Source organism: Mus caroli, chromosome 10, assembly GCF_900094665.2.
Source record: "Mus caroli chromosome 10, CAROLI_EIJ_v1.1, whole genome shotgun sequence".
NCBI classification, from domain to species: Eukaryota; Metazoa; Chordata; class Mammalia; order Rodentia; family Muridae; genus Mus; species Mus caroli.
The window spans coordinates 40,594,101-40,619,469 of record NC_034579.1 but is presented as its reverse complement, the minus strand read 5'-3'; the positions used below and the strand labels follow the sequence as shown (position 1 = coordinate 40,619,469).

The 25,369-nt window shown below is 46.5% G+C and overlaps 1 protein-coding gene across 1 annotated transcript in view; it reads right to left on the bottom strand.

Annotated features, from left to right (window-relative positions):
- The window catches only part of Prep (prolyl endopeptidase), a 96,369-nt gene extending 79,268 nt beyond the window's left edge, over window positions 1-17,101 (bottom strand). The window contains exons 1-2 of the mRNA XM_021174398.2: window positions 16,926-17,101; window positions 12,153-12,227 (exon numbers count right to left, since the gene is read on the bottom strand). Coding sequence (XP_021030057.1) covers window positions 12,153-12,227; window positions 16,926-16,970 — 120 coding nt within the window. The 5' untranslated portion in view covers window positions 16,971-17,101. The remainder of the gene's footprint in view (window positions 1-12,152; window positions 12,228-16,925) is intronic.
- Between the last annotated feature and the right edge of the window lie 8,268 nt (window positions 17,102-25,369).

The window sequence follows — 25,369 nt, the reverse complement described above, 5'->3', positions numbered from 1 at the left end:
GGAAACACATCTCAAAACTGAAGCTAGAGGGCCTCTAACCCGAGAAGCCTACCTTGTTCAGCTGTAACAGTGACTGCTGCCATGGCCCTCAACTTCATTAGGTGCCTTCCTTCCCCTCTGGGCCCACAGGCCTCTCACCCCTGGAAGTAGCTGACTGAAGCCAGGCCCCAAAGCCTTTGACCTGCTAACACGACGGCCCCAGAATGGGTACCTGTCTCCTCTCCAGGGCCACCTGCTCTCAGATTAGGAGGCCCATGGTCAGCAGGCCAAGCGGGACCTCATAGGAACTCATTCAAGTCTCCCTCCCAAGTTCTGCTTGTCCCTGAATGAGTGTATCAGCTTGCTTTCCAATCAAGGGAAAGAGAAACCCTTGTTTGACTATAGAGTCAGGTCTTATTCTTAGTACTGTTCACCTACTCAAAGCTAAAATTTTAATTCATTACCTGGCCAAAAAAGTCTGGTAATGAAATTTAAAATTCAACCCTAAATATCTTAACTATTTAAAAAAATGAAACAGAAGACACATCCTCTCTTGAATAACTAATGTATCACTAAGCAAATTTAAAATACAGTAAGTATATTGGAAAGTAAAGGCATGGAGCAAGAAAGATGGCTCCGTGCAGTGACTCCTGAGCAAGCTGGGGGACCTGGGCTAGGAATCAGGGCAGCTGCCTGCAGCAGACTGAGCAAGGGACCGGCTCAAAAGACATGTAACAACTGCAGGCTTCCACATTCCTGTGCATGCAACCTGCCTAGAAGCATCTGTTCATTCATATTCTCTCTCTCTCTCTCTCTCTCTCTCTCTCNCNCNCTCNCNCTCNCNCNCNCNCNCACACACACACACACACACACACACACACACACACAGAGTTCATGAGATGTGGTCAGAAAGAAATAAGAGAGAGACAGAGACAGAGAGAGAAAGAGACAGAGAGACTATTATAAAGTGCATGAGATGTAGACAGAAAAAAAATGTGTATGTGTGTACCTGTGTGTGTGTGTGTGTGTGAGTATATGTGTGGATGTGAAAGTTCGTAAGACTTGGCCAAATTAGGGGGCTGGTGAGATGGCTCAGTGGTTAAGAGCACTGACTGCTCTTCCAAAGGTCCTGAGTTCAAATCCCAGCAACCACACGGTGGCTCACAACCATCTGTAACAAAAATCTGATGCCCTCTTCTGGAGTGTCTGAAGACAGCTACAGTGTACACACATTAAATAAGTAAATAAATAAATAAATCTAAAAAAAAAAGAAAGACTTGGCCAAATTAAAGTTCATGAGATGTGACCAAAAAAAGATTGTGTGTCATGTATGTATATGTGTATATGTATGGGGGGATTATAAATTAAAGTTCATGGGACTTGACCACTGGGCAGTTCTTTTAAAGAATGGCTGACCCCTGCTGGCCAACCAGAATGTCTACTCCTCAGATGCAGGGTGAGTGTGAAATGCACACTGGGGAAAGGAAGGCTCACCCACATGACTCTCACAGGCAGTGGCAGAGCCCACTTGATCTAGTCCACAGTATTTAAATTAAGGGCTGCATGGGGCTGGGCTTGGGACTTAGTACTGTGCCTAAGTAAGGAGGAGAATCTGGTTCAGCTGAGCACTCAGTGCTCACACAAATGGCCGCTGGAAAGCAGAGGTCAATCCTGCCCCATGAGATCTTATCATCTGCAACTGCTCACTCTTACTCAAGGCCTTGGGTCCCAGTGCTGGTGCCTCAGTGCCACCCGCCTTACAGCGACAGCCTCTACACTGTGCAGTCTGCCCTCGACATTCTTCTCTAAGTCCTCCTCATTTTAATGGCAGTTTCCCACCAATTCTTGTCTACAAAGCCAGGCAATAAGATGCTTTCTTGATACCAGAGGTAAACACTGGTCGGCAGACTACCTGGTCTTAGGAGACAGCAGACTGTAAGGAATGTGACGCATAAAAGAAGAAGACCTACCTTTCCCAACCATATAGGAGCCAGCTGGAAACCACGAAAATGGCCTAATGGACAAAGAGCCAGGTTCCCAGGAACACTGTACACAATTACTCCTAGATCAGGCTGATCCCGAACACGAGCGCAAGCACACACACACACACACACACCTGAACTCCCAGAAGTCCACTCTCCTGCAACCTCTTTTCCATGGGTTTCACTGCTAATCAAGAGGACAGTTGTAGGTGCCTACAATTTGCTGAACAAGGTGAGAGTGGTCAGCCAGGACCAGCAGAGACTCACCAGAGCTTATCCCAGAGCTGACTGGGAAGTCTGGAAAACAAATGTCTACACCAGAGATCACCAAGCTGAACTAAACTAGGCCTTCACATTTTCAAAGAAAAAGTAAGACACTTACAAGTAGGCAGTTTTAAAAGCCTAGCTTGTGAGTCAAAGAATTACTTTTCCTGTTTAAAAGAAGAAAGGCATTTGGCCAAAGCTCTAGTCAAACTAAAGGTGCGTAAGGACACGGATATTCAAAACTCGAAGGGACACAGATATACAAGCAGACCGTGTGACCACCAAGTGTGATATCCACCCAGCCCCATTCGAGCATTCTAAAACGCCCTGATAAAATGGCCATTCCCTGAGAAATACGGATGATTCAACATGACAGAAATTCTTGCAAAGGCTCAAAAGTCAAGCCTACCATACAGCCTTGTCCCACGCAGCTCCACAGAGGAGGTCTTCCAAATCATGGATAAGCAGGTAGCCCCTATGCTGTGTAAACTGCCCACCGTAAGTACAATCAATGCTGAGCGTTTGCTAAGTGCTCACTGTGTGTGCCTGGGCTTTTGATGAATGGCTCAAAACCATTTGATCATTTAATTTTCACATCTTTGTGAAGTGGTTTCTTCAAATTACAGGGTAAGAAAATTGAGGCTTAGAAAGGCTCAAAGCATGACCACACAAACTACTAAAATTGTGGAGCTGGAATCCAACCCTGCTTTTACTTCTAAAGTTGTTCATTTAATGATTAGATATTACCACCTGAATAACCAGATTTTAAGCCCTGTAGAGTCCTCTTGAGTTGCTGGAAAGAATGGTGTAGGAAGAAAAGTCTAGAAGAAAGAAGCCAAGGGAGAAGGAAGCCCCTGGATGGGCAACCAGCCTACGGTGAAATGGATGAGAGGAAAGGCCGTCTGGAGGCACCCCTGACTGCCAGAGACTCAGTGATTCAACAGCTCAGATCACCCAGAAGCCCCACAAGGGCTCCAATATTTGGGCTTCCCCAGTGAGAAAAAACAGACCCTGCCCCCACCCCACCCTACTCTCCTACACACTCTAATTTACAAAGATGCTAATATAAAAGGAGGGTTAGGAGAAGCTGAGCCACAGTGCCTGGCGAGGGGCCCTACATAAACCTAAGGTACCATTACCCTCCTCTGACCACATCCTATCAACATACAGGTCAGTCTCCAGGCTTTCTAGATCATAAAAACTAGAGAGGGGAACTGAAGATTTCTACCAAGGCCAGCTGCTCCAGAAGTGGCTCTGGTGACTTCCATGAATGAGTGCTGTTCCCCATAAACACAGCAAAGAAGGGCAGATGGGTTAAGAGCAGCTAAATACAGAAGGAAACAGAAGACAGTCAGTTATCTTTGCATTGAGGTTTTGGTTCTTTCTCCTTGGGTGTGAGGAGTGACGGAGACACCCTACACAACTCCTGCTAGCACTAAGCTGTAGTTGTTATCTGATGTCAGCATCCCACAGAAAACCCGCAGAAGCCTGAGTCAATGGCTACAGGGAAAACAGGAAAAAAATGATGTGCCAATGTCTTCAGCCGTCTTACCAGTGCCTTAGGGGCAGCTTCACTATTGTGGAGCTTTCTTAGATAGTAGCCAAAAAAGACCAGAGTCCAAGCTTCCACTCAAGATGCAAGTCAGCTTCCTTCAAGGCAGCCTCTCTGTAGTGCAAGTCACAAATGCATTCCACTCAGACACACGGCACAGCATATGCAACCTAAGAGCTGATACAGGAGCTGAAGACAGAGCAAGGTGAGGGACAGGAGGAGACGGGTGAGAGCCCAGAGCAGCTTTCATCTACTTCCCTTCCTTTCTAAGGGAGCAGGAATTCCAGGTTGTTTATCCTGCCAGTATGGGAACCAGTGTCCTGAGCCAAGAGGCAAGCACCTGTCCACAGCTTAGCTGACCACGACTGTCTGGGGGCACAGTTACTTGAACAAGAGACAGAGGACAAAATCACTGCAAAAAGCCTTAGCAGTGGTGGGTACAAAGTGAGAGGTCCTCACTGAAGTCTGCCTGCTCCCAAGTGTGGCCTGGGGTCCATCCTTGTAACTGCTCTCAAATATGGAGTGAGAAAAGGACAAAGAAAACCAACAGGCACGGAGTACTTGAAAGGAATCGCTGGGTGCCAGCAACTTCCTCATACTTCTGACAACTCTGCCAGCAAAAGGAATTTGTACCCTAAATACATAATGTCAAGTGTAGACCCAGCTAAAGTATGTTTACAGACGGAACTTAGGCTGCACAATCCCACGGCAGGTAATGAGAGACAGGAGACCTGGAGGCTGCAGTGATATGTGGCAGAATGTTTACCTAAAGCGTTCTCTGTCTCCATTTGATAGGGTGGCATACAGTGTAATTCTCCATCCAGGTCCGGACAGGAGACATTAATGAATGGGTACATTGCATAGGCCAGCTTTGCCAGTGTGGTTCACAATGTAGCAATTAAAAAGGAGGCACCAAACAGCTTTGAGGTGACCACTGGCCCAGTTTAGCTGCCAGGCTTTCAAACACTGAAACTGAGTTTTCAAGTGGGTTGTACCAGAGTAGAGATCGAGGGTAAGAATGTGTCCTTTTGTGAAAAATCAAGAATTCAAAAGAAAAATTTGCTAGGTGTTGCAGGTGAGAATTTAGAGTCTTTAAAGTTGGACACTGATCTGGTTACTAAAAGAGGGGCTGGTCCGCTGGTCCGCTGGTCCGCTGGTCCGCTGGTCCGCTGGTCCGCTGGTCCGCTGTAAGCTGCAGCGCTCATCCACATCTTGCTTTACTCACTGTGGATGCTCAGTGGAGTTTCAGGTACACATTCTCACATGGGTGTCAGGACCTCACAGCTAAAGGATGAGCAACTCTGGCCTCTGTGTGTGTGTGTGTGTGTGTGTGTGTGTGTGTGTGTGTGTGTATGTGTGTATCTGTGTTCACACATGTCTGGGCAAGCCTATGTACGCAGGTGCAAGTGTGTATGTGTATGTAAAGGCTGGCATCAGGTGTATTCCTTGATTGATCTCTATTTCGGCAGGCTCTCTCCCTGAATCCAGCTCACTGATTTACCTGGTCTAGCTAACCATCTTGAGGCAGCTGTTCTCAACCTGTGTGTCCAGACCCCTCTAAAGGTTTCACAGGGGGTCACCTAAGACACCGGAAAACAGATATTTACATTACACCCCCTAGCAGAAGTAAAATGACAGTTGTGAGGTAGCAATGAAAATAATTTTATGGTTGGGGTCAACACAACATGAGGAACTGAACCGGTGAGCCAGGGATTCTCTGCCTTCGGTATACTGAGACGACAGGCAAACTACCATATCCGCTATGCTTTCACGTGAAATTTGGGGTTCTGTGCCCCAGCCCTCACAATTACACAGCAAGTGTGTTACCCCTGAACTGTCACAAAGGAAATGAATGCTAAATTTAATAGCTTCCTTTGGTCACAGAAGTACAAATAAAACCAGGGGCTCAGTTATGCCTTCCAACATCTAGGTCATCTAGCAAATACTCCACTCCACCACACGGAAGCATTTCATAGACTGGATGAACAAGGCAGATATCTCCACTTGTCATGAAGTCTTCCAAGAACACAGTAAACCCAAGCCAGCCTACAGCTTTGAGTACCTGTGTGCCTCAACTCCCCCCGTCAGCACTCATGGCAACCTCACGGTTTAAAGCATCAAATCCACTAGCACTACGCTGCTCTGAAATCCCTCTGAGCAGGCTTCCAGCCCACTGGCTTTGCTGTAACTAACACCACAGGGGCCTGGTGGGACGATGCATTTGAGAGGTCCCTGCTCACCGGGCTCTGGACCACACTAGGAAAAGCTCTTGCTTGAGGTAGACCCAGGCCAGACTAATACAAACAGCAACTCCTCCTACATACATCTAGGTTTAACATTAGACAGCCAAGCTAAAGCCAAAGCAAGCACAGGGGAACCCGAGCTTAGCAGATGCAGGAATGGAGCCTAAGAAAGCAGGTGTTCATCGCCTAACATCCATCCTCCATCGGTCTACCCGGGGCATCATTAATCTCATAGGAACACTGGGTTACTTAAATGTCCTAGACAAGGAAAGGAGAGGCACTGGGGCAAAGGAAGAAGACACGTTATCTCCAGGCCTCTCACCTCCCTGCCAGCAAGTGTAATGGGGCTACCCTTAACAGCTCAGTCAATAGGAGAAAGGGAAGAGAACATTCACAGTGCTCTAAGGGAAGAAAATCTACACTATATTCTCCAAGACAAATGGCAGCTCTATCTTATTTTTTTTAGAAAGGGTAACAACTCACACAATCTTTCCTATTGATTTTTTTTTTCTTTCTTTCTTTCTGGTTCCTGTTAAGAACTCTCTCAGAAACAGAAGGGAAACCGAGATGCTCCTCTCATTTTGCTTGCCAGGAGCAGTTCTCAAGAGGAAAAAAGCCATCAGATACCCGCAAGCTGATTATACACTTGGTTCCTCAAGTGCTCAGCGCCCAGGAGTTTTGATGAAACCAGAGCCTGGCTTGACAGACAATCAGAACGTAAGTGGCTATCCCCTGAAAGGTTTATACACACTTCCTTTCCCTATGCACACACATCTCCTTCGGTAACTCAGTGCCAACTCTAGGAGCCAGTGAGAAAGAAGGGTGCAGGGATAAAGGGTGCGCAGGGTAAAGAGGATGAGATTGTAGATGATGCTTTAATCTAGCCCTGAGGGCTACCAAACCAAGCCCGAGGAATCATGATAAAATCATTACAGTCTGGGAGGGCAATAAAAGGTCTCTGTGGACTCCTACCAGCTCCCTGGAGAACAAATTCAAGTTTATAACTCCTGCAGTGACCCAAGATGCTTCCCAGATGATAAAAGCAAGGGACACAGTCTCCAAAGGCTTGAGAGGCCAGGCAGAGCCAAGCGGAAGAGGAGCCCTTGACCGGATATACAAGCAACCAGAGCCCCCCTGAACGTGGCATTAGATTTCTGGAGACACTGGTCTCTGATCTTGAAGACAGTGGTCTGCAGAAGCTCCTCAAACCCACGGAAAGTTTAAAACAAAACAAGTCAAAAATGCTTTTACTAGGCTGAACTTACCAGATACCACAGTATTAACAACTCGATACACTGGAGAGTCTTGGTGGTTGACTTTGACAGGCCTGTGGCTGGCTAGTTTGGTGCCACAGCTGCTGCTATGGTCAGACAGCCCTATACTCCATCATTAGCTGAGGGACAGCTACACCCACCTGCTGCTGCTGCCATGCGGGGCACAATGTTTCCCTCACCGTAAGGTTAAGTCGTCACCCTGAGCCAAGTTCTGCCTATACACTGAGGAAGGCGAGCTGGGGCAGTTGACAGATGAGAAAGGCAAGCCATCTAGGAATATGGAAGCTTTGCTTGTGGACCAGCATAGAAAGAGTGACTGGAAGCACAGACTGACTACTGGGACAGGACTTTCTCATTTCCAAATCACAGGGCAGGGCTGCAGACCTCTCAGGGAGTCTGAGGCATTTCATGCTGAAGACTGCCCTGGCTGCCTGCGGTCTCATTTACACCAATGAGGTTTCACTGTGCATAAAACCCGTCTACTGTAGCAGAGGCTCAGCAGGTCTTCTGCCAGGGCAGGGACACTCATAGACAAAAACAGGACAGGGTGGCAGAGCTCCCTCCCAAGGCCAGAGGACTCAGGACCTGGGGTAGGGGGTGCGGGGCAGCCGCAGAAGCCCACAAGCAGGGCAAGCCAAACAGTGAGGTGAAGCTGCTTTTCAGGAAACACATCTCAAAACTGAAGCCAGAGGAACGGAATGATGCGATCTCCAAGACAACGTGAGAAGCCTCGTTTTTTTAAAGTGTCTTCTACTTCCTGTCCTCGCTGACACCAACACAAACAAGCAGCACATCAGACGGCATGGAAGCCTCTACCCCAAGAAGCTGAGCTTGTTCAGCTGTAACAGTGACTGCTGCCATGGTCCTCAACTCCATTAGGTGCCTTCCTTCCCCTCTGGGCCCACAGGCCTCTCACCCCTGGAAGTAGCTGACTGAAGCCAGGCCCCAAAGCCTTTGACCTGCTAACACGACAGCCCCAGAGTGGGCACCTGTCTCCTCTCCAGGACCACCAGCTCTCAGACTAGGGGAGGCCCATGGTCAGCAGGCCAAGCGGGGCCTCACAGAAGCCCAGTGAGGTCTCCCTCCCGTGCTCAGCTGCAGACTATGCACTGAGCTGTGTGTGAGCTACAGTCTGCACTGTCTGCTATCAAACAGACACTTGGCATTGACAACATGAGAGCCTGAGTGTAGATCAGCAACACCCCACATAAAAGGCTAGGTGTGCCGCCATGCTTTGTAATCCCAAATCCCAGTGCTAATGAAGCAGAGACACAGGAGGATCCTTGGGGCTTGTTAGCCGAGCAATCTAAGCAACTCAGTAAATATTAGATTCAGCAGGACAGACAGACACAGACAGACACACACAGAGGACTCTGTGCCACTCACCCACCCACCCAAAGGAAGGAAGCATAGTCTACTTGGTTTCCCTTTAAATCTGAAAACAAAAATTTAACCCATTCATGTCCAAGTAAGACACAAGACCGTGTCGGTACCAAGCCCGTTTAGAAAGCAAACCTTTGGAAGGTAGGTATGAAGAGTTGAGACAGACAGCTGGGGTACAGCTACATCTGCTGTCTGAGCAGACTGTAGGGGTGGAAGCCGGCAGGCACAGGCACAGATACATTCCCACAGTCAGCTTCCTCAGAGCTCATACAATCCCAAAGCCTCTATTTTCTCTTAGCCTTTCGATTTTCTTGTTTGTTTTGAGGGAGGGTTCAAAACAGAGTTTCTCTGTATAGTACCTGCTGTCCTAAACTTGATTTATAAAACTAGGCTAACCTTGAACTCAGGACCCCACCTGCCTGCCTGCCCCTGCCTCCTGAGTATGGGGATTAAAAGATGTGCACCACTACTTCCCATCATCAACTCTCTCTCTGTTTTAATCTTGTTAATCAAAACTATTAACAGGTTCCACTCTTGGAAATACACCAGAAGGTGACCTTGGCAAGTTACTTAATTCACACTTCAAAGTTCTCTACTGTAAATTGCAGGAAAAAAACATCTATTTCAGAGTCCAAGAATCCAACCCAATACAGTGGGCAAAGCTCTCAGTAAAATGTCCGATGCACAGTAAGCGTACAATAAATCTAAACCATGAAAATAAAAAGGCATCATTAGCATCCATCAAGGGCCAACATCACTAATTAGCAAAGTTCCACCTGTTAACCAGAAGCTTGGCATCCACTAATAAGTGGTTTATTATCCACAGGACCAGTCATTAGGAACAGAGATACAGCAAAGCAGGCTATCAACAAACGACATGCAGCTGGTCAGGGTGAGATCGCTACTTTACTTGGACAACCAGCATCAGAGGCTGGAGAAACCCAGGATGGACCTGGTGCTTCAGGCAAAGAAACCATCATCACCTTCGCTCGGGGCCGTTTTCCAGAGGATGTGCCGGAAACTCTTAGGAGAAATGCTGAAGTCTGCTGTCACACTCATGCTCAACTGTGAGGGGTTTGTCTTTCTTGAGGGGAAGTGGAAAAAGAACGGAGGATTGCAGACAAGAGCTGCTGATGGAGGAGGGCAGATCCAAGACTAATGGGGAAGGAGGGAAGCTGACAGAACCAGGCTGAAGGAAAAGAGAGATTCCAGCATACAGGACAGGTGAAGCTGGCTCAGGCAAGCCCATTTGTGGGATGCGAGGAAGACGACAGCCAGCCAAGACCTCTGGTTAGAACAGTCTCCTCCAGCCGGGCGTGGTGGCCCACTCCTTTAATCCCAGCACTTGGGAGGCAGAGGCAGGCAGATTTCTGAGTTCGAGGTCAGCCTGGTCTACAAAGTGAGTTCCAGGACAGCCAGGGCTACACAGAGAAACCCTGTCTCGAAAAACCAAAAAAAAAAAAAAAAAAAAGTCTCCTCCTTTGCCACGTCTCTAGTGGAGTCTACGCCAGTTCCTGCCTTGTTGAAGCAGAGAGATCCCACTTGCAGTAGCTGGGGCTTTCTAGCGAATGTAAGCAGATTTGGAAATCTGAATTCCATTCTCCAGGGAACACAGATTGATGTATGGAGCTGTGGGCCCATGAGACACTAATACAGGATATGGAGATCGTGCTGAAAAATGACCTGGACAGCATGCTCCTTGCCTTTTCTTCTTAATTACAAAAAAGTGTAAGGGGGGCGGGGGGTGGGGGGAGACGTGCTAAGGTTCTAAGACATTCACACTTGTGAAATGGTATTTCTTAACTGGCTTTAGGTTGTTGGGACAGACACGACAACAAAAAGCAGCTTGGGGAGGAAAAGGGTTGTATAAGTCATGACTGTGGGAACCCAGGGCAGGGGCTCAAGCCGGCAACCTGGAGGCAGAATTAAAGCTGAGACCAGGCAGGATGCTGCTTCCCGGCTCGCTCGCTCACTCAACTACCTTTCTTAAACAGTCCAGGTCCACATGCTTAAAGATGGTACCAACCCCCAGGGGCTGAGCCTTCCCACATCAACAGACAAGAAAAACAACCCCCAGACTTGCCCATGGGCCAATCTGATGGAGGCAACTCCCTAGTTGAGGTTCCCTCTTCTTAGGTAACTAGGGTATGTCAAGTCGACAAAGACTAACCAGGACAATGAGCATATTAGAAACAGTCCTTCGTGGTATGTGTGTGTGTGTTCATGTATATGCAGAAGGGTGTGTGCATGTATGCATATGAGTGCATGTGGAAGCCAGAAGTCTACTGATTCGGTTAAACTGGCTGATCAATAAACCCCAGGATCCTGCTGTCCCCACCTCACCAGCACAGGGGGTAGAGTTACACCTAGATTTTTCTGAGTATGGGTGATCTGAACTCAGGTCCTCAAGCTTGTGTGACAAACACTTTACTGATGAGCCGTTTCCCCAGCCCCAGTACATATGTTCTCATGTACAAAGTTGTGTGTGTGTGTGTGTGTTTGTGTGCACGTGAGAGAGAGAGAGAGACAGACAGACTGACTATACCTCAAAGAGGTGAGGAACTTAAGATAAATCAGGTGTGGTAGCAATGCCTTTCATCCTAAGTTTGAGGCCAGTCTAGTCTATAGGGCAAGTTCCAGGCCAGTCAAGGCTACGCAGAGAAACCCTGTCTCAAAAAAACAAACAAACAAACAAACAAACAAACAAAACCAAATACACGCGCATGCATAAACACACACACACACACACACACACACACACACACACACACACGGGGTGGGGTGGGAGAGACAGACAGTAGTCCTTCCCAAGGAAACCCAACCACTTAGCATATATATATATATATATATATATATATATATATATATATATATATCTTATATATCTGACAAGTTCCATTGTACAGAGGACCAGCGCCCACAGCATTTGAGCAGAACTTCTCTAAGGAGACTTCAGCTGACCCACTGAACAAACCAAACTTTTATGTTCTTAGGAGTTTTCCCTCTGCCCTGACTTTTAACAAAACAGAACAATCTTCTTATATTTGCAATTTAGATTTTTTCTTTGTTGTGTTAAAACCAGCATTGGATTATCCCAACCAGTTAGGTTAGTGTATGAATAACAAGTAGGATTCCATTTCTTGCTCCATCCCTGGGTGGACTAAGGCGTCATCCCTCGCATCACTGGTCTCTAGTATAATCTGTTTTCTTTCATCCCTTCTAGGATTTCTACTCCAAGTACCCTGTTCGTCAGTGGCAGGACAAGCCACATTTTACTTACACTTACTCTGGGGACTAAATGCGTTTGCTCCTTTTTTTCCTCCCTAAACATCTGACAAAAAGTTGGGGTACCTACAGGTACACACTGTCCCAAGGCAGAAATACAGAGAAACACAGGAAGAAAAACCTGAGGCTACCAACATCTTGAGGTGAATGGGGTCACTAAGGTGGCTTATCCACTCCAAACCAGAATTACCTTTGTCTGCTCGCTGTCTGGGTCTTCAAGCCAAGAATACGGGTCACAAATTTTATGTCCATGATACTCCTGCACCTGCAAAAAGACAAAATGAGGTCTTAAGTAATTAGTACTCACGCTGAATTAAAAAAAATATATATATATATTGTATATATGTGACAGAGAAATGGGAGAGTCCAGACAAAGATACTAATTGGCTCACGGGCAACATCTCTGCCCAAATTCCCACATGAACCAAAGTTGGCAGGTTCTCAAAGGTGTCAAGCCACCCTGCATGAAAAGAATGCTTTAGCTTGGTGGCGAAGAAAGGTAAAAGGTCAGGGTGGGAAAAGGCTCTGATTGTACAGCACAGAACAAAGACAGGCTGCTGGGCTGAAGAAACTCAGAACTGACCTGCTGGGGTTTACACAGAAGGACACAATAGGGTGGGCACACAAGGACACGTCTGGAAGGGAGCTGCCACCACACATGTGCGCTGAGCTTGGGTGATGAAATCAACTCTCTACAGCATGGTAGAGGATCAGTTTTGCTTCGGAGTCAGAAGCTGGCCTACACACCATGGCACATGCTTAAACCACGGCCTCTTTTGTACTGCTGTCGAGATGGTCTTTTTCATTAGCAAGGCAGTGCAAATGCCATCCACTTAGACCACTCTGACCCTTGAAGAAAGGAAACTGTTAGCAGAAAGGACAAGGAGGGTAGAGCCTGGCGTGGGTGGAGCCTGCATGGGCGGACCCTCTGGAGTTCCCAACTAAGAGGCTTCTGAGAGCAGTACAAAGTCCAAGACCTGGTCTCAAAGACCAGGGAAGGGTTGGGAGAAGTAACAAACAGGCTTTCTCTTCCCCACCACTCTCTAAGACCATGCCCGAAGACACACTCTAAAAGTAAAAACCATTACACAGTCTCTCCACGAATAGGGTCAAGATTAATCTGGTTAACTAAACCCCATTATCAGCTTCTCCAGTCTAGTCTGTGAGCAATACCAGCACACTGGGTATGGCTGCTTATATTGGGCTGCAGGAAAGTTACCTCTATCACACACACGGATCTCTAACCTGTGTCCCTGCTTTATGCAGTAATAGCCGGAGGCTAGGGCTAGTCCCCAAGGAGGGCTAACTCCCCTGGGAAAGGCAGCCTCAGCGTCCCCTGCCTAGACCACCTGGCTGTCTGCATTCCTCCCTACCTGGAGCCACCTGAGAGACATAGAGGACACATAGAACAGGCTGAGTGAGCAGGAAAGGGCTTCATTATACAAAGGACAGACCTGAACAAGAGGCCTAAAAACAGACTAAACCAGCTCCTCAAGGGTCTTCATAAAAGCCAATTTTCCACCTTGATCACTCAATTTTGGTTGATCGCCATTCAATCAAAGCATTTTAAGATCTTCTCTTCTCCAACAAGTCTTTCTCATTTGACACCCTGAGTGGATATATAATAGGCTTATAATAAGGGCTTTCTCTTTGCTGTCAATACAGAAATCACAGTTCTGAAGGCCCTCTCAGGCGCTCTGGCCGGCACAGGATTGAGCAACATGGCTGCAGTCATCCACACTGAGAGGCAAGTCTGCAGCCAAGCCAGCCAGGAAGCCGGGAGTCCAGACCACTTTAAAAATGTCCTTAGGCAACCCCCAAGCTGAACTTCTCACAAGGACAAAAGTTAACTGGATTGACAGCTCCACAGCTAGGGGACAGTGTTGCTAGGATGAGTGTTTCTCGAATTTTCGCAACTGTGCTATACAAAAAACGGTGGATTTATATAATTAAAAAAAAAAAAAACTATTGATATTTCCATGTTACAGATTGCAAAACACAAATTCCGAGGTAAGTAAGAACGAAGGTCAGCGGATTTATTATGCACAGGCAGGAGACTGTGAGTTAACATCATGCCACAGATATCGTTCATATTAATTTATCCAACCCTTGCTGTGATATAATGAAAACTAAAGCCAGAAGGAGCTAAAGCAATCAAGATCAAGGAGGGGGTAGGTTAATAAGTAGGGTGCAGCACCACTGTAGCTGACCCCAACGTCACTCTTCTATGTCCTTAGGTATATAGGCTTGATCAAGTGTACCCCAGCAAGTACATGGCCAGGCTCAAACTCAGAGCCCATATTAGATGCCAGACTGACTCCAAAATGGTCCTTAATAGGATGCAAATAGCTCTGTCCTCCCAGATCTGGCAGTAATCTTAGTAATCTCGAAGACACTAACCAAGACAAAATTCGGATTCCCTAGGATGCTCCCACTGTCAATCCAGAGTCACAGCCCACAAGGTCCTCTTCCTAGCCCCCCCCCCCTTATTAGACACTACTTTAGTAGACTCTCATAGCTACACGCCTTGAATAGTTACATATAATTTGTCATGATTTAAGTCTTGGGAAACCACCCTTGCCCTCCCCAGAGGCTGTGAGAGGCCTGATAAGACATGTCTCTGCTTCTTGCTGTTCCTGCGCCTCTCGATGGAGCTCAGACTGGTGCACACCGCAGCAGCCAGGACCCCACAAGCCAGGAGCTCTGTCTCTTCCCAGCTGTCTTCCAGCTTGACCTTCTGTGGATGGCATGGTCATGAGGGTTTTCCTGCATCCCACAAGCCAATTCAATTTTATAGCTATTCTGACTTGCACAACCATGGCTTTATTTTCACCTCAAGAGTCGGGAACGTCCATTCTCCCTTAGCCAGACAACTCCAAGCTCAATTAGAAAATTACTTCCTCTTCCTGACAGAAATTAGCCCATCCTTTTCTGTGTTCTCCTCTCACTCAGCACCCCTTTATGAGGGCTTGAGTGCCCTGCAGGAGGCCTAAATTCCCTGACCCGTTAGATACATAACTATGACATGGAATAGGCGATGGCAGTACATGACATTTTCTGCTCATGAAGACACATGAGCTTCATGCTTAAACACCATATTCAGGGGACGCATATAAACATGGCTGAAAGATGGTCGCCGAGAGACAGAACTACAGAAATCTCCAGCATATACTACAGGGGGCCAACCATCCAAAAGCTACAATCAAGCCAATATGAAGTCAAGCCTACAATCTGGTAGAAGAACCCCTGCCGTAGGAAAATGCCACCAAGGTTGGTTATCAAGTCAACATCAGTACTCAGTAAAGCCAGAGGCTAGACCTGGCTGGTCCTCCTTCACCAAGACCACAGGCTTAGGGGTATCAGGAGACCTTCAGTGAAAAGGAACAGGGCATACTAAATTCTAAACACTCCTTTCACAGATGTGTGTGAACTTTTAGAAAACTTCATAAAATCCCTATTTAACCCTTTCAGGAGCTGTTAAATACTCATAAACTACAAGACTGGTGCAGATTGGAGTAAGGAAAAATTCAGCAAGAGCCAACACTACCTTCACTCAACTCCTGGGTCCAAAAAAGAAAAGAAAATCCTAAGACTATATTTATCAAAACCAAAAAAATGGTAGTTATACACACACACACACACAGGTATAATACATATTATTGGTAACATATATACATATACATATGCTAACCTGAAAACCGAAGAGACACTTAAGACTCAGAGTCGGAACAGTTTCACATCTTTGTACCTGGCCCACTGCAGAGCTCAGCCATCTAGATGACAAGTCAAGGCCTGTCAGCCCTAATAGTCCATGTATAAAAGGGGGCCTCACACATGAACTCACAACAGGTAAGACTTGCCCAATGTCACCCAGGTAGTGAGGGCCACCAACAACAGCATTCAGGTTGTCTGGGAGTTAACCCTTGAAGATGAATTCAATGAGCTAGCAGTTAAACAGACTGAGAACATGGTTCCCGGGTGGTCACCCATTAATGCAGCACAGATGCTTGGACGTTCACTTGAAAAGGAGATGGTCTTTAACACTTGAGACTTTACCTCCATGTGTGATGTGCTGAGTTCAGAGTACATTTTCTGTCATGAACCAGATCAAAGTAAACAGGAAAAAAATAATGGTATTATACAAAAATATTTTTACTTTGATTCTATTTTAAGTAACCCGAGAAACCAGGTTGTGACTACAGGAATCGGGGTCCTAATGTTTGGATTCAATCCACTTAAGTCCCAAACTACTTTTTACACACACACACACACACACACACACACACACACTTACTTCTGAATTTCACTACCTGGGTCTCAAGTTACCTGCAGTTCACCTGCAGCTTAGGTAAACAGTTAACTCCCAGCGGGGAAAACTTTCCTTGCAAAAGGCCTCCCCCTTCTTAACGTCTTAACTTCCTTTCTTAAGCGAACCTGACTGGCTCAGCACACTGTGGGCCCACTGCTCCTTCCCCAACACTGCCTCCTTACTTGCATCCCAGCAGCCAACGCCAGGCACCCGATTCAGGACAGCACAGCCTTAAAGCGCAATGAATGAGCCTCAACTCTAAGGACTTGCAAATTCCAAGTTCTCAAAGTTTGCTTTTGTTTTCAAATCTTACATCATTTTTCCCACGCACACACACCAGCATACACTTGGTGCTACCACCATATTTAAGCCAGACTGCTTCTCCTCTTAGAAGCACAGGGGTACGTTCTGGCTGCCCACTGGCCCCAGACACCCATGCCTGCCCGGGGGGTCTGTCCTTGGGGCCGAGCGGCGTTGACCACGGGCGTGGACACGTGGGCCGAGGCCGCCCGCTGGCTTCAAGCTGGGAGGAGCCCCGCGACCCGGGCGGCTCCGCAAACAAAGGCCGGGGAGCGGCGCGGGGCGAGCGGGGGCTGCGGGAACCGAGCTGCGGGAGGCGCGGGTCGGGGAGCACGGTGAGAGTGGGGTACTCACGGAGGTCTCGTCGCGGTACACGTCGGGGTACTGGAAGGACAGCATGGCCGGAGCCGGGCGCGGGCTGAAGGGGGGAAGTGCGGGCGAGGCTGGGCGCGGACTGCGGCGGAGGGCGGCGTGCGAGCGGGCGAGCGGACAGCTGGCGGGCCGGCGTGCACGGGCGGACTCACGGTGGGGCAGTGCGCCAAGCAGGAAGACGCTGTCTGCAAGGCCGGGAGCCCCTCCCCGGCGGGCGGGCCCAAGCGGCGACAAGAGGAAGCGGAGTCGCCGTGCGGGCGCCAGAACGGGCGCACAGCTCCCTCTGCAGGAGCGCCAGCCGCGCCCGGGCGCACGGAGGAGGACGCTGGCGACGCCGCGCCACGCCACTCGGCGACCGGCCTCCCGCAGCCCCGCGCTACCCCGCCTTCCCTCCTTCGCGCCCAGGAAGGAAAACTTTGCCTCTTCCCTGACCTAGGCCGGCTTTCCCCAACCCGCCCGCCGGTCCGCCCGCCTGCCAGCTAGCCGCTCTGTATATGGAAGAAGAAATGCTTCAAGGTGATCGTGAAGGAAGTACACCTTCCTCTCTTAACCCTTGATGGACACGGACTGCTCGGCCTCCAGGCTGAGGAGAATCTTTGGAGGTGTTGCCAAGAGAATGGATGATCCCTTGTTGGAGATTTACTGACTGATGGGGAGCGAGGTGAGAGAACTTCTGGTAACCTAGGGTCCTTGTCTTACCCTATGGCTCCTCCCTTCTGCTTCGGGTTTTGTATTTTGAGCAACACTGTTCCTGGGTTGGAAAGAGACAAGATACCTGCCTGATCTCAAACCCATGGAGATTGACTGACTACACTTCTCTATCCATGGGCCTCCTTTGTGGACCACCCAGAAGAGGCATTGTAGCCCCAATTCTCAACGTATATAATGTGTCCTTGCCTTCCTACTTGCCGTGGGAAAGATAGGGCCATCAGTAAAAGTCTGTGTTGTAGAATTCTCGCTGTTGGTTTCTAACTATCAAGGCTCATGTTTCAGGCTAGCACTACTGAACCCAGTCGCCAGGGGCTGCCAGGAGGTCTAGCTCCTGCCATCTCTGAGTGCGTCATAAAGATAATCCCAAGGACACTTGACTCAAAATCCCCAGATAAGCTTTGATGCCTCCTTAAATGTTGATTTGAAAACTGTTATTGTCCCAGTTTTACAGTTGAGATAAACTGGAACTTTGTTTTGCTCAGTTTCACAAATTTCTCAGGGGTGGAGAGGAAAAGATAGCCAGGATTCAGTCTCTGAAGGCTAACATTTCATTTCTACCTGTCCGACGTCTTCCCCCCTCAGAAGGCACATAGAGATGTAGTTTGTTTGTAGTTTACAAGGGCATCCTTTTTAGCAAGAGAAACTTGAGTTTGACGACTTATGCTAGAAAGACTGACAAGTGTAGCAGCAGCTTATTATTATTATTATTATCATTATCATTGTCCCTATTGCTGTGATTAAAAAAAAAAAACTTTGACTAAGAAAACAAACACAGGGAGGAAAGGATTTGTTTTTGCTTACAGGTCAACATAACTCATTTGTTCTACAGCCCAAGTCTACCTGCTCATGGATGGTACTTCCTAGAGGGCTAGGCCCTTCCTATATCAAATAGCAATCAAGAAAATGCCCCCGCAGACATGCCCAAGGCAGATCTGCTAGAGGCAACTCTTCCATTATTCCTCCCCCCACCCCCACCCCCGTGGGTGTGTGGAGCTGACAAGCCATGACAATACTCAGGGAGGAATGGAGCCTCTGATTCCATTCACTTTCTCTCCTTAGGGTCAACCATGTGTCCAGCTCCTTGGACCTCGACAGCTGAAAACCTGTACTCCCTGATTCTATACCCTTCATGTTTTCCAGGTTCTAGATCTGTGCTGTCCCTTTAATCCTGTAACAAACTCTATTTAACAGATACAGAAAATCTCAGCTACCTTAAAGTGCCTAAGTCACCCAACACTAAGACAGAACCAAGGTTCCCTTACTTCAGTTGGTCCTAAAGTCCACCACCCTGTTATCAATGAAGCATTTGAACTGTTTTTAGAAATGGAAGTGTTATCTCCAGAATAAAGACCAGAGTGTCTCTGTTACTGAGCGGGTGGGTAGGGGCATGGGAAGCACCTCCAAGACAGCCTTCAGCAGCATCTTTTTTATAGCACTGATTGAACTTTGTACCTAAGAGGCAGGCTAGTGATTTGCTGCTCAGCACCACCTCAAGTTGCTTATTAAAGTATTCCTCCCACCCACACATTGTTGAGCGATATTTTTTTTGCATTGTGCATTCAAATGCTGATTTCTATACCCAGAGATTTTGTTACGGCCGGGGACTTTTGTACCTGTCATTATTGTGAAGCCTCTCCTGACTCAGTGTTTGGTAAAACATTGTCCTCCACCATCTTCTGATTGGACGCAGATAGCTGGGCAGGAGAGGAAAAGGTGGGACTTCCAAGAGGGGGGGGGGTGTCTCAGGTGGGACCCAGGGAGATGCCATTGAAACAATGAAAGAGATGCCAAACACGATGGCAGGTAATGGGCCACATGGCTGGGGAATAGGCCAGAGTTGTAACCTGACTTAGTCAAGGTAGAATAGCTCAGAATCTGTCCAGCTTAGTGCCTGAAGGTCTAAAGGTATCTGTGTCTTTCAAAGCAAGGTCAGACACAGAAAAGCCCATACTTTAACACGTTTTACCCCATGAGGGATGATTGAGGGTGGGGAGGGTACTAAAATCCATCCCACCACTTACAACACTCCAACAAGCCTTGCAACAAATTCACATGTGTTCTTTGTATATCTGAAGACATCAGCTCAGGACCTTGGGGAAATTCCACCCCTCCCCTCCTGGAAAAGAGGTCAGGAAGCACTTAGGGAGGGGCTCCTTACATTGCTCAGAAAGACCACAGTTGGCCACCTGCAGATAAGGGAAGCATTTGCTACCTCATTCCCTAAGGAGCAATCAGTTTAAAAGTCACACTGTTCTGCCCATCATATAGTGCCTAGTTGCTGATGCTCTATTCTGCCCCTGGAAACTGTAAAACTCACTGAACAGGCTGACCGGGATCACCGCCTCTTCTTCAGGTGTGGGACTACACCAGGGCATTAGAACAATAAATTCGTCCTGCTTTTGCTTCGATTCCAGGCTCCACATGTTTCACTCAGAGGGACCCTGGTACCTAAGGCTTGGCAGAGTCGTACATATCTTATTCTGCAAGTTATTGGGAAATGGTTCAAGAAAGAGAAAAATCCTCTTTTTACCACCAATGGGCTCCCTCACTCCCTTTGGGTCTGTATTTTCATTTAAAAAGTCTAAAATAACTTTGGGGTCCAGTGGTTTTATAAAATTAAGGACGCTATTCTAGGGCTGGATAGATGGATAGTGGTTAAGCATTGGCTGTTCTTCCAGAGACGATGAGTTCAGTTCCCAGCAACCACATGGTGGGTCACAACCACCTGTAATGGGATCCCATGCTCTCTTCTGGTGTGTCTGAAGACAGCCACAGTGTACTCATATACATAGAATAAATAATTCTTAAAAAAAAAAGCCATATTCTAAGTGAGAGCTCTATGGGAACTTGCAGAATGTAGGAACCTCATCACTGACTCAGAATAAGTGAATTTCCCTGGAACGCTGCCCATACATCATGGAGTGAGGGAGGTGATCATCTATCCAGTGGAGAGTTCATAGTTTTCTCTGATTTTAGACCTTTCATAGATACTTAAGATGCCAAGTGGAGGCTTGTAGTCCCTAGTCTGACCATTCAACAAACTAGGAACTTGTGACCCAGCCTCAGTTGTCTTTGCGGGATATGAACACTGTGTGGATCTCTAGGTTCTCACCTCGTTCTATCTCTGGCACAAGGTTGAATGCAATCCAGATATAGCAAATATGGGCAGAGGAAGCAGATCCTGACAGATCCTGGAGCTTTACGGTATTTCTAATGATGCCCCAAAAGTGTTTGCACATTAGAAGAGTCTGTTCCTTAGTGTTGTTAGGAAGGAACATGGTTCCACACGTTAAATGAACTTGGTTTTGTTAGGCTGGAACCTCTGCTCCCCTCTGCACACGATGGGAGTATTACCTGCCCAACTCTGCCCCTCTGAGAACCCACACACACACACTCTCCCTGCACAGGGGCACAGGTTTTGACCATATATGGGGATAATACCAGCTTCTAGCAGACACATCATCACTCCTCACCTAAGCTCTATAAAACGTCTTACTTTAGCCCATATATGCAACTCCACTGACTCCTCCTGAGATCATCAAATCCACCTGGAGCTGCCTCCTAATAAACCTGCCTTTATCTACCTTTAATCTGGTCTAATGTGGCCTAAATCTGCAGGACTGAGGGAGAGAGAGCCATTCCAGTTTATCTATAGAGAACAATGATATCTATTCATCTGCTATTTAAAATTAAGATCTGGGAGCCGGAGAGCTGGCTCAGCGGTTAAGAGCACTGACTGCTCTTCCAAAGGTCCTGAGTTCAAATCCCAGCAACCACATGGTGGCTCACAACCATCCGTAATGAGATCTGACTCCCTCTTCTGGTGTGTCTGAAGACAGCTACAGTGTACTTACATATAATAATAAATAAATCTCTTTTAAAAAATAAATAAAATAAAATTAAGATCTGAGAACTTACAACAAATAAGAGAAAAGTATCATTTCAAAATTACTGACTACAAAATTAGAAATTCAGGAGAATAGGAAGGAACAGCAGAAGAAAGAAAATAAGAAAGCTGTAAGAAACCATCACTAGTTCCCTAATGCCAGGAAAGGCCAACAGAAGCACACATGCATACTGCATAAGAAACCATGCAGAAAGTCAAAGGTAGGTGTACTTTACCAAACGGTTCCCCGTATTCACTCAAGAGAGATTGTCCTGCAACCGACTGCATCAGAGTTGTCTATTCGAACTCTGTGACAAAGGGCCATCATTGAAGGAAAGCCTCCACACATGTTTGTAGAAAAACCTAACTTAGAGGCCTTCTGAGATTAAGTCAACCATAATGTAACTCAACCAACAGACAAGCAAGGGATCTCTACTGCCTGTAGGCTTGTAATCATTCAGCAATGTTTTCACTCTTCTAGCCTCTATTGCAAGGAGCTTCAAGCCTGGGAGTTACCTTTCCTAAGTTCCCCTGTTAGCTTGTTTCTTGTCAGATTCTATCAAAAGAAGAAAGTAGATTGGAGGGGAGGAAAGGGAGACACTTTTTTCTTGCAGCTGAGGTCTGCTGAGGACAGAAACCTGCAAATCACTGTACTCTGGTTCACAACAGTCCAGGTGGGTCAATCAGGTGGGGAGTGGGGGACAGGGGTGATGTCCTAGAAGCATCTGCAGCTGACTGAGCAATTTCAAAGGGATGGAAGGGATGGAAGATTGCCAGGCTCTTGCAGAGTCTGAGAATGCAGGCAGCAGCAGTAACGAATGTAATTCTATTCAGTTCTGTTTGAAACATCTAGCATAGTTCCAATTTGTCTTCCTTGACACCCTTTACTATAAATATAAGAAATAAGAAATGACAAAAAGCATATTTAGGGTGTCTGAGGAACTTACATATTAGAAAAATAAAACATAGAACATGAATAGCAAGATAATAAATGTTTCAAGGGAGAAAAAGACTAACGAACAAACAAAAAAACAAAACCAGTACGCTGCAAGGAAGTAAAAAAATGACCAGCTGGATTGGGAAACAAAAATCAAAGTTTTAGAAATCACGAACGCCTTTAATCCCAGCACTCGGGAGGCAGAGGCAGGCGGATTTCTGAGTTCGAGGCCAGCCTGGTCTACAAAGTGAGTTCCAGGACAGCCAGGGCTATACAGAGAAACCCTGTCTCGAAAAATAAAAACAAAAACAAAAACAAAAAAGAAATCAAAAACAAATTGTTAAAGTAAAAAGTTACGGATGGGTTTAATATGTACCTAGAAGTTAAAAAGAGTTTATAAACTGGGAGCAAACTCTATACAACACAGACAAGGAAGCAAGGGGTAGAAAGAAAAGGAGCCATGAAGTATGAGAGTAAAGACAACTATTAAATATCTCTGCAGTTTAAGGGAACACATGGCCTTTAAGGAGATGTGAAATGGCAGGGCAGGTGCTGAGAAAAATATTTGTTACACAGAAGAATTCCTCTTCAGCTGAAGTATGGATCAGAAACCCAACAGGAAAACAGATAAGTTACAAACATGCAATTGTGTAAATGGAAACAGTTAGCAAACACTCAGAGATGAACAACTATATTAAGAGCTTGGAGATTTAGGCACGGTGGTGCAAGCCTTTAATTCAAGCACTTAGGGAGCAGAGGCAAACCAGTCTGGTCTAAGCATTGAGTTCTGTGCCAGCCAGGGCTACCTGGGGACTTTGGGGGCAGGCAGGAGTTTGGGGAGGTAGGGGTAGGAGAGAACTGGGAAATCAGAGATCACTGTCACAATGAAGTTTATGTTCTACCTATTTGGGCGTTAATCCTCAGATTCATAGAGAAGACCCAATTCTGCCATTGTGAGCCAGATTTTTGAAGCAAGTTTCATTAAGTTAAATACTGGCCAGGTAAATGGACTCTGGACAGGTCTGCTCCCTGGAATTCTCAGCTGAGTGGCTCAGAGACACATGTTGAGGGTTTTGTTTTTTGTTTTGTTGTTTGTTTGTTCAATGAACATAGCCATTTGGCTGCCGTATTTTCATCTGTGGCTTTGTTATTTTCTTACAACTACAACTCCTAGCTTTCCAGGAAGTTACCTGGTCCTTGAGCTGGTGGGGCTTACAGGTAAATTTCGGGTCTTACAAAGGACATAGGAAACATGTACCAAATTTTGAAGATGCAAATCTTACATGGAGCTGATGGGAACTCAAATTGCTACAACCACATAAGATAAATGGAAAGTAACATTAAGTGGTACAATCATGAGAACCAAATATACCATCATAGTCAAAGTTTAAATTTCTCAGTGGTTTGGTTTGGTTTGGTTTTTCGAGGCAGAGTTTCTCTGGGTTGTACCTTTACTTTTTTCAAAAGCCTACTTTTAATGGTTCTTAAATGCTTTAACCTCTCGTTTAGCCCACCACCCACTAGAGATAATGGGAAAGAAAGGATATGGGGTAGGGGTTGGGGGAAGGGGTGAGAAGTGAACCTGTTTAGAAAGGTTCTTTGGAGCAACTCCTGTCTGTATTGTCTGGAAATTGGCAGTTCAGCTCACAGGTCAGCAGCAGCAGCTCGATCCACTCGCAAACACTTCACAGATACACCAGCGGTCCAGTTCAGTAGAGTCGGAAGCCCCAGCCTTGGCTCGAGTCAACAGGAGGGACGCCAGGAGAAGTTCTCAGCTGTCCTCTCAGGGAATCAACGATCAGCAAAGATGAGACCCACAAGCATAGTACAGCTAGCTGTGCCAGCAAGCCAAGCTCTGTGTCTGGCACCATCAAGTCCTATTTATACCTCCAAACATCAGGTGTCCTCCACAGGCCTTACCTCAGCAGGTGTCTTCCCTCAGCAAGTGAGTCTGTCTCAGCTGACATCACTTTGCCAATCAGCCCAAGTCCGAGGAAGTGGAAAGAAACTGCAGCAGCATACCGCCAGAAGATTTTTTGGTGTGGTTCTTTCTATGGAGTCCTGACAAATGCAGCTCAATGGAAGGCAGACCAATACAAGCGTATTGTTAGCAAAGAATCCCTCATCATTGCTTTAGCAGAACTTCCTTTCACCTGTGTCTGCTTCAGCTAAACATCACTTCACGTGTTTGCCCCAGCAAAACACCATCCAACCAACTTTCCAAAGAACCCTTAGGTTTCCACTTCACTGGATAGCCCAGGCAGACTTGGAATTTCCTCTGTAGACCTGGCTGGCTTTGAACTCACAGATTCACTTGGCCTCTTGAGTACTGGGATTAAAGACATGTGCTATCACACCTGGCAAATTTCTCATTGTTAAAGAGCAAACAGAGAAGTCAGTCAGTTACAAAAAGAAAGGAAGGAAGAAGAGAAGAAAGAAAACAAGAAGAAAGAATATATGCATACACCCTAGATTAAGGGGCTCAGTAGTTAAGAGCACTGGTCTGTAACCACAATTCCAAGGGATCTGCCCCTTCAGACATGCATGTGGTTAATACACGCACTCACACATATATAGACAAAGCACTCATACATGGTATATCAAATTATGAAAAAAGAAATATGAAAAGTTTAGAAAAAATGATTGATGTCCTATTTACACCTAACAGCTACCAATTGTTTTGAAAAGCAAATAGAATATTATACAAACACCCCTAACATAAACACTTATCAAAGAGACAATGTTTAAGAGTGAATGATGTTGTTTTGAAGCTAAAAATCTCAAAAATGCTTCAAAAACTTAAAGTAACATAATGTTTATTTGGTTCCAGTATGTAATTAAACAGTTTTCTATTATTTGGTGTGTGCATGCTTGGAAGTATGTGTGTGTGTG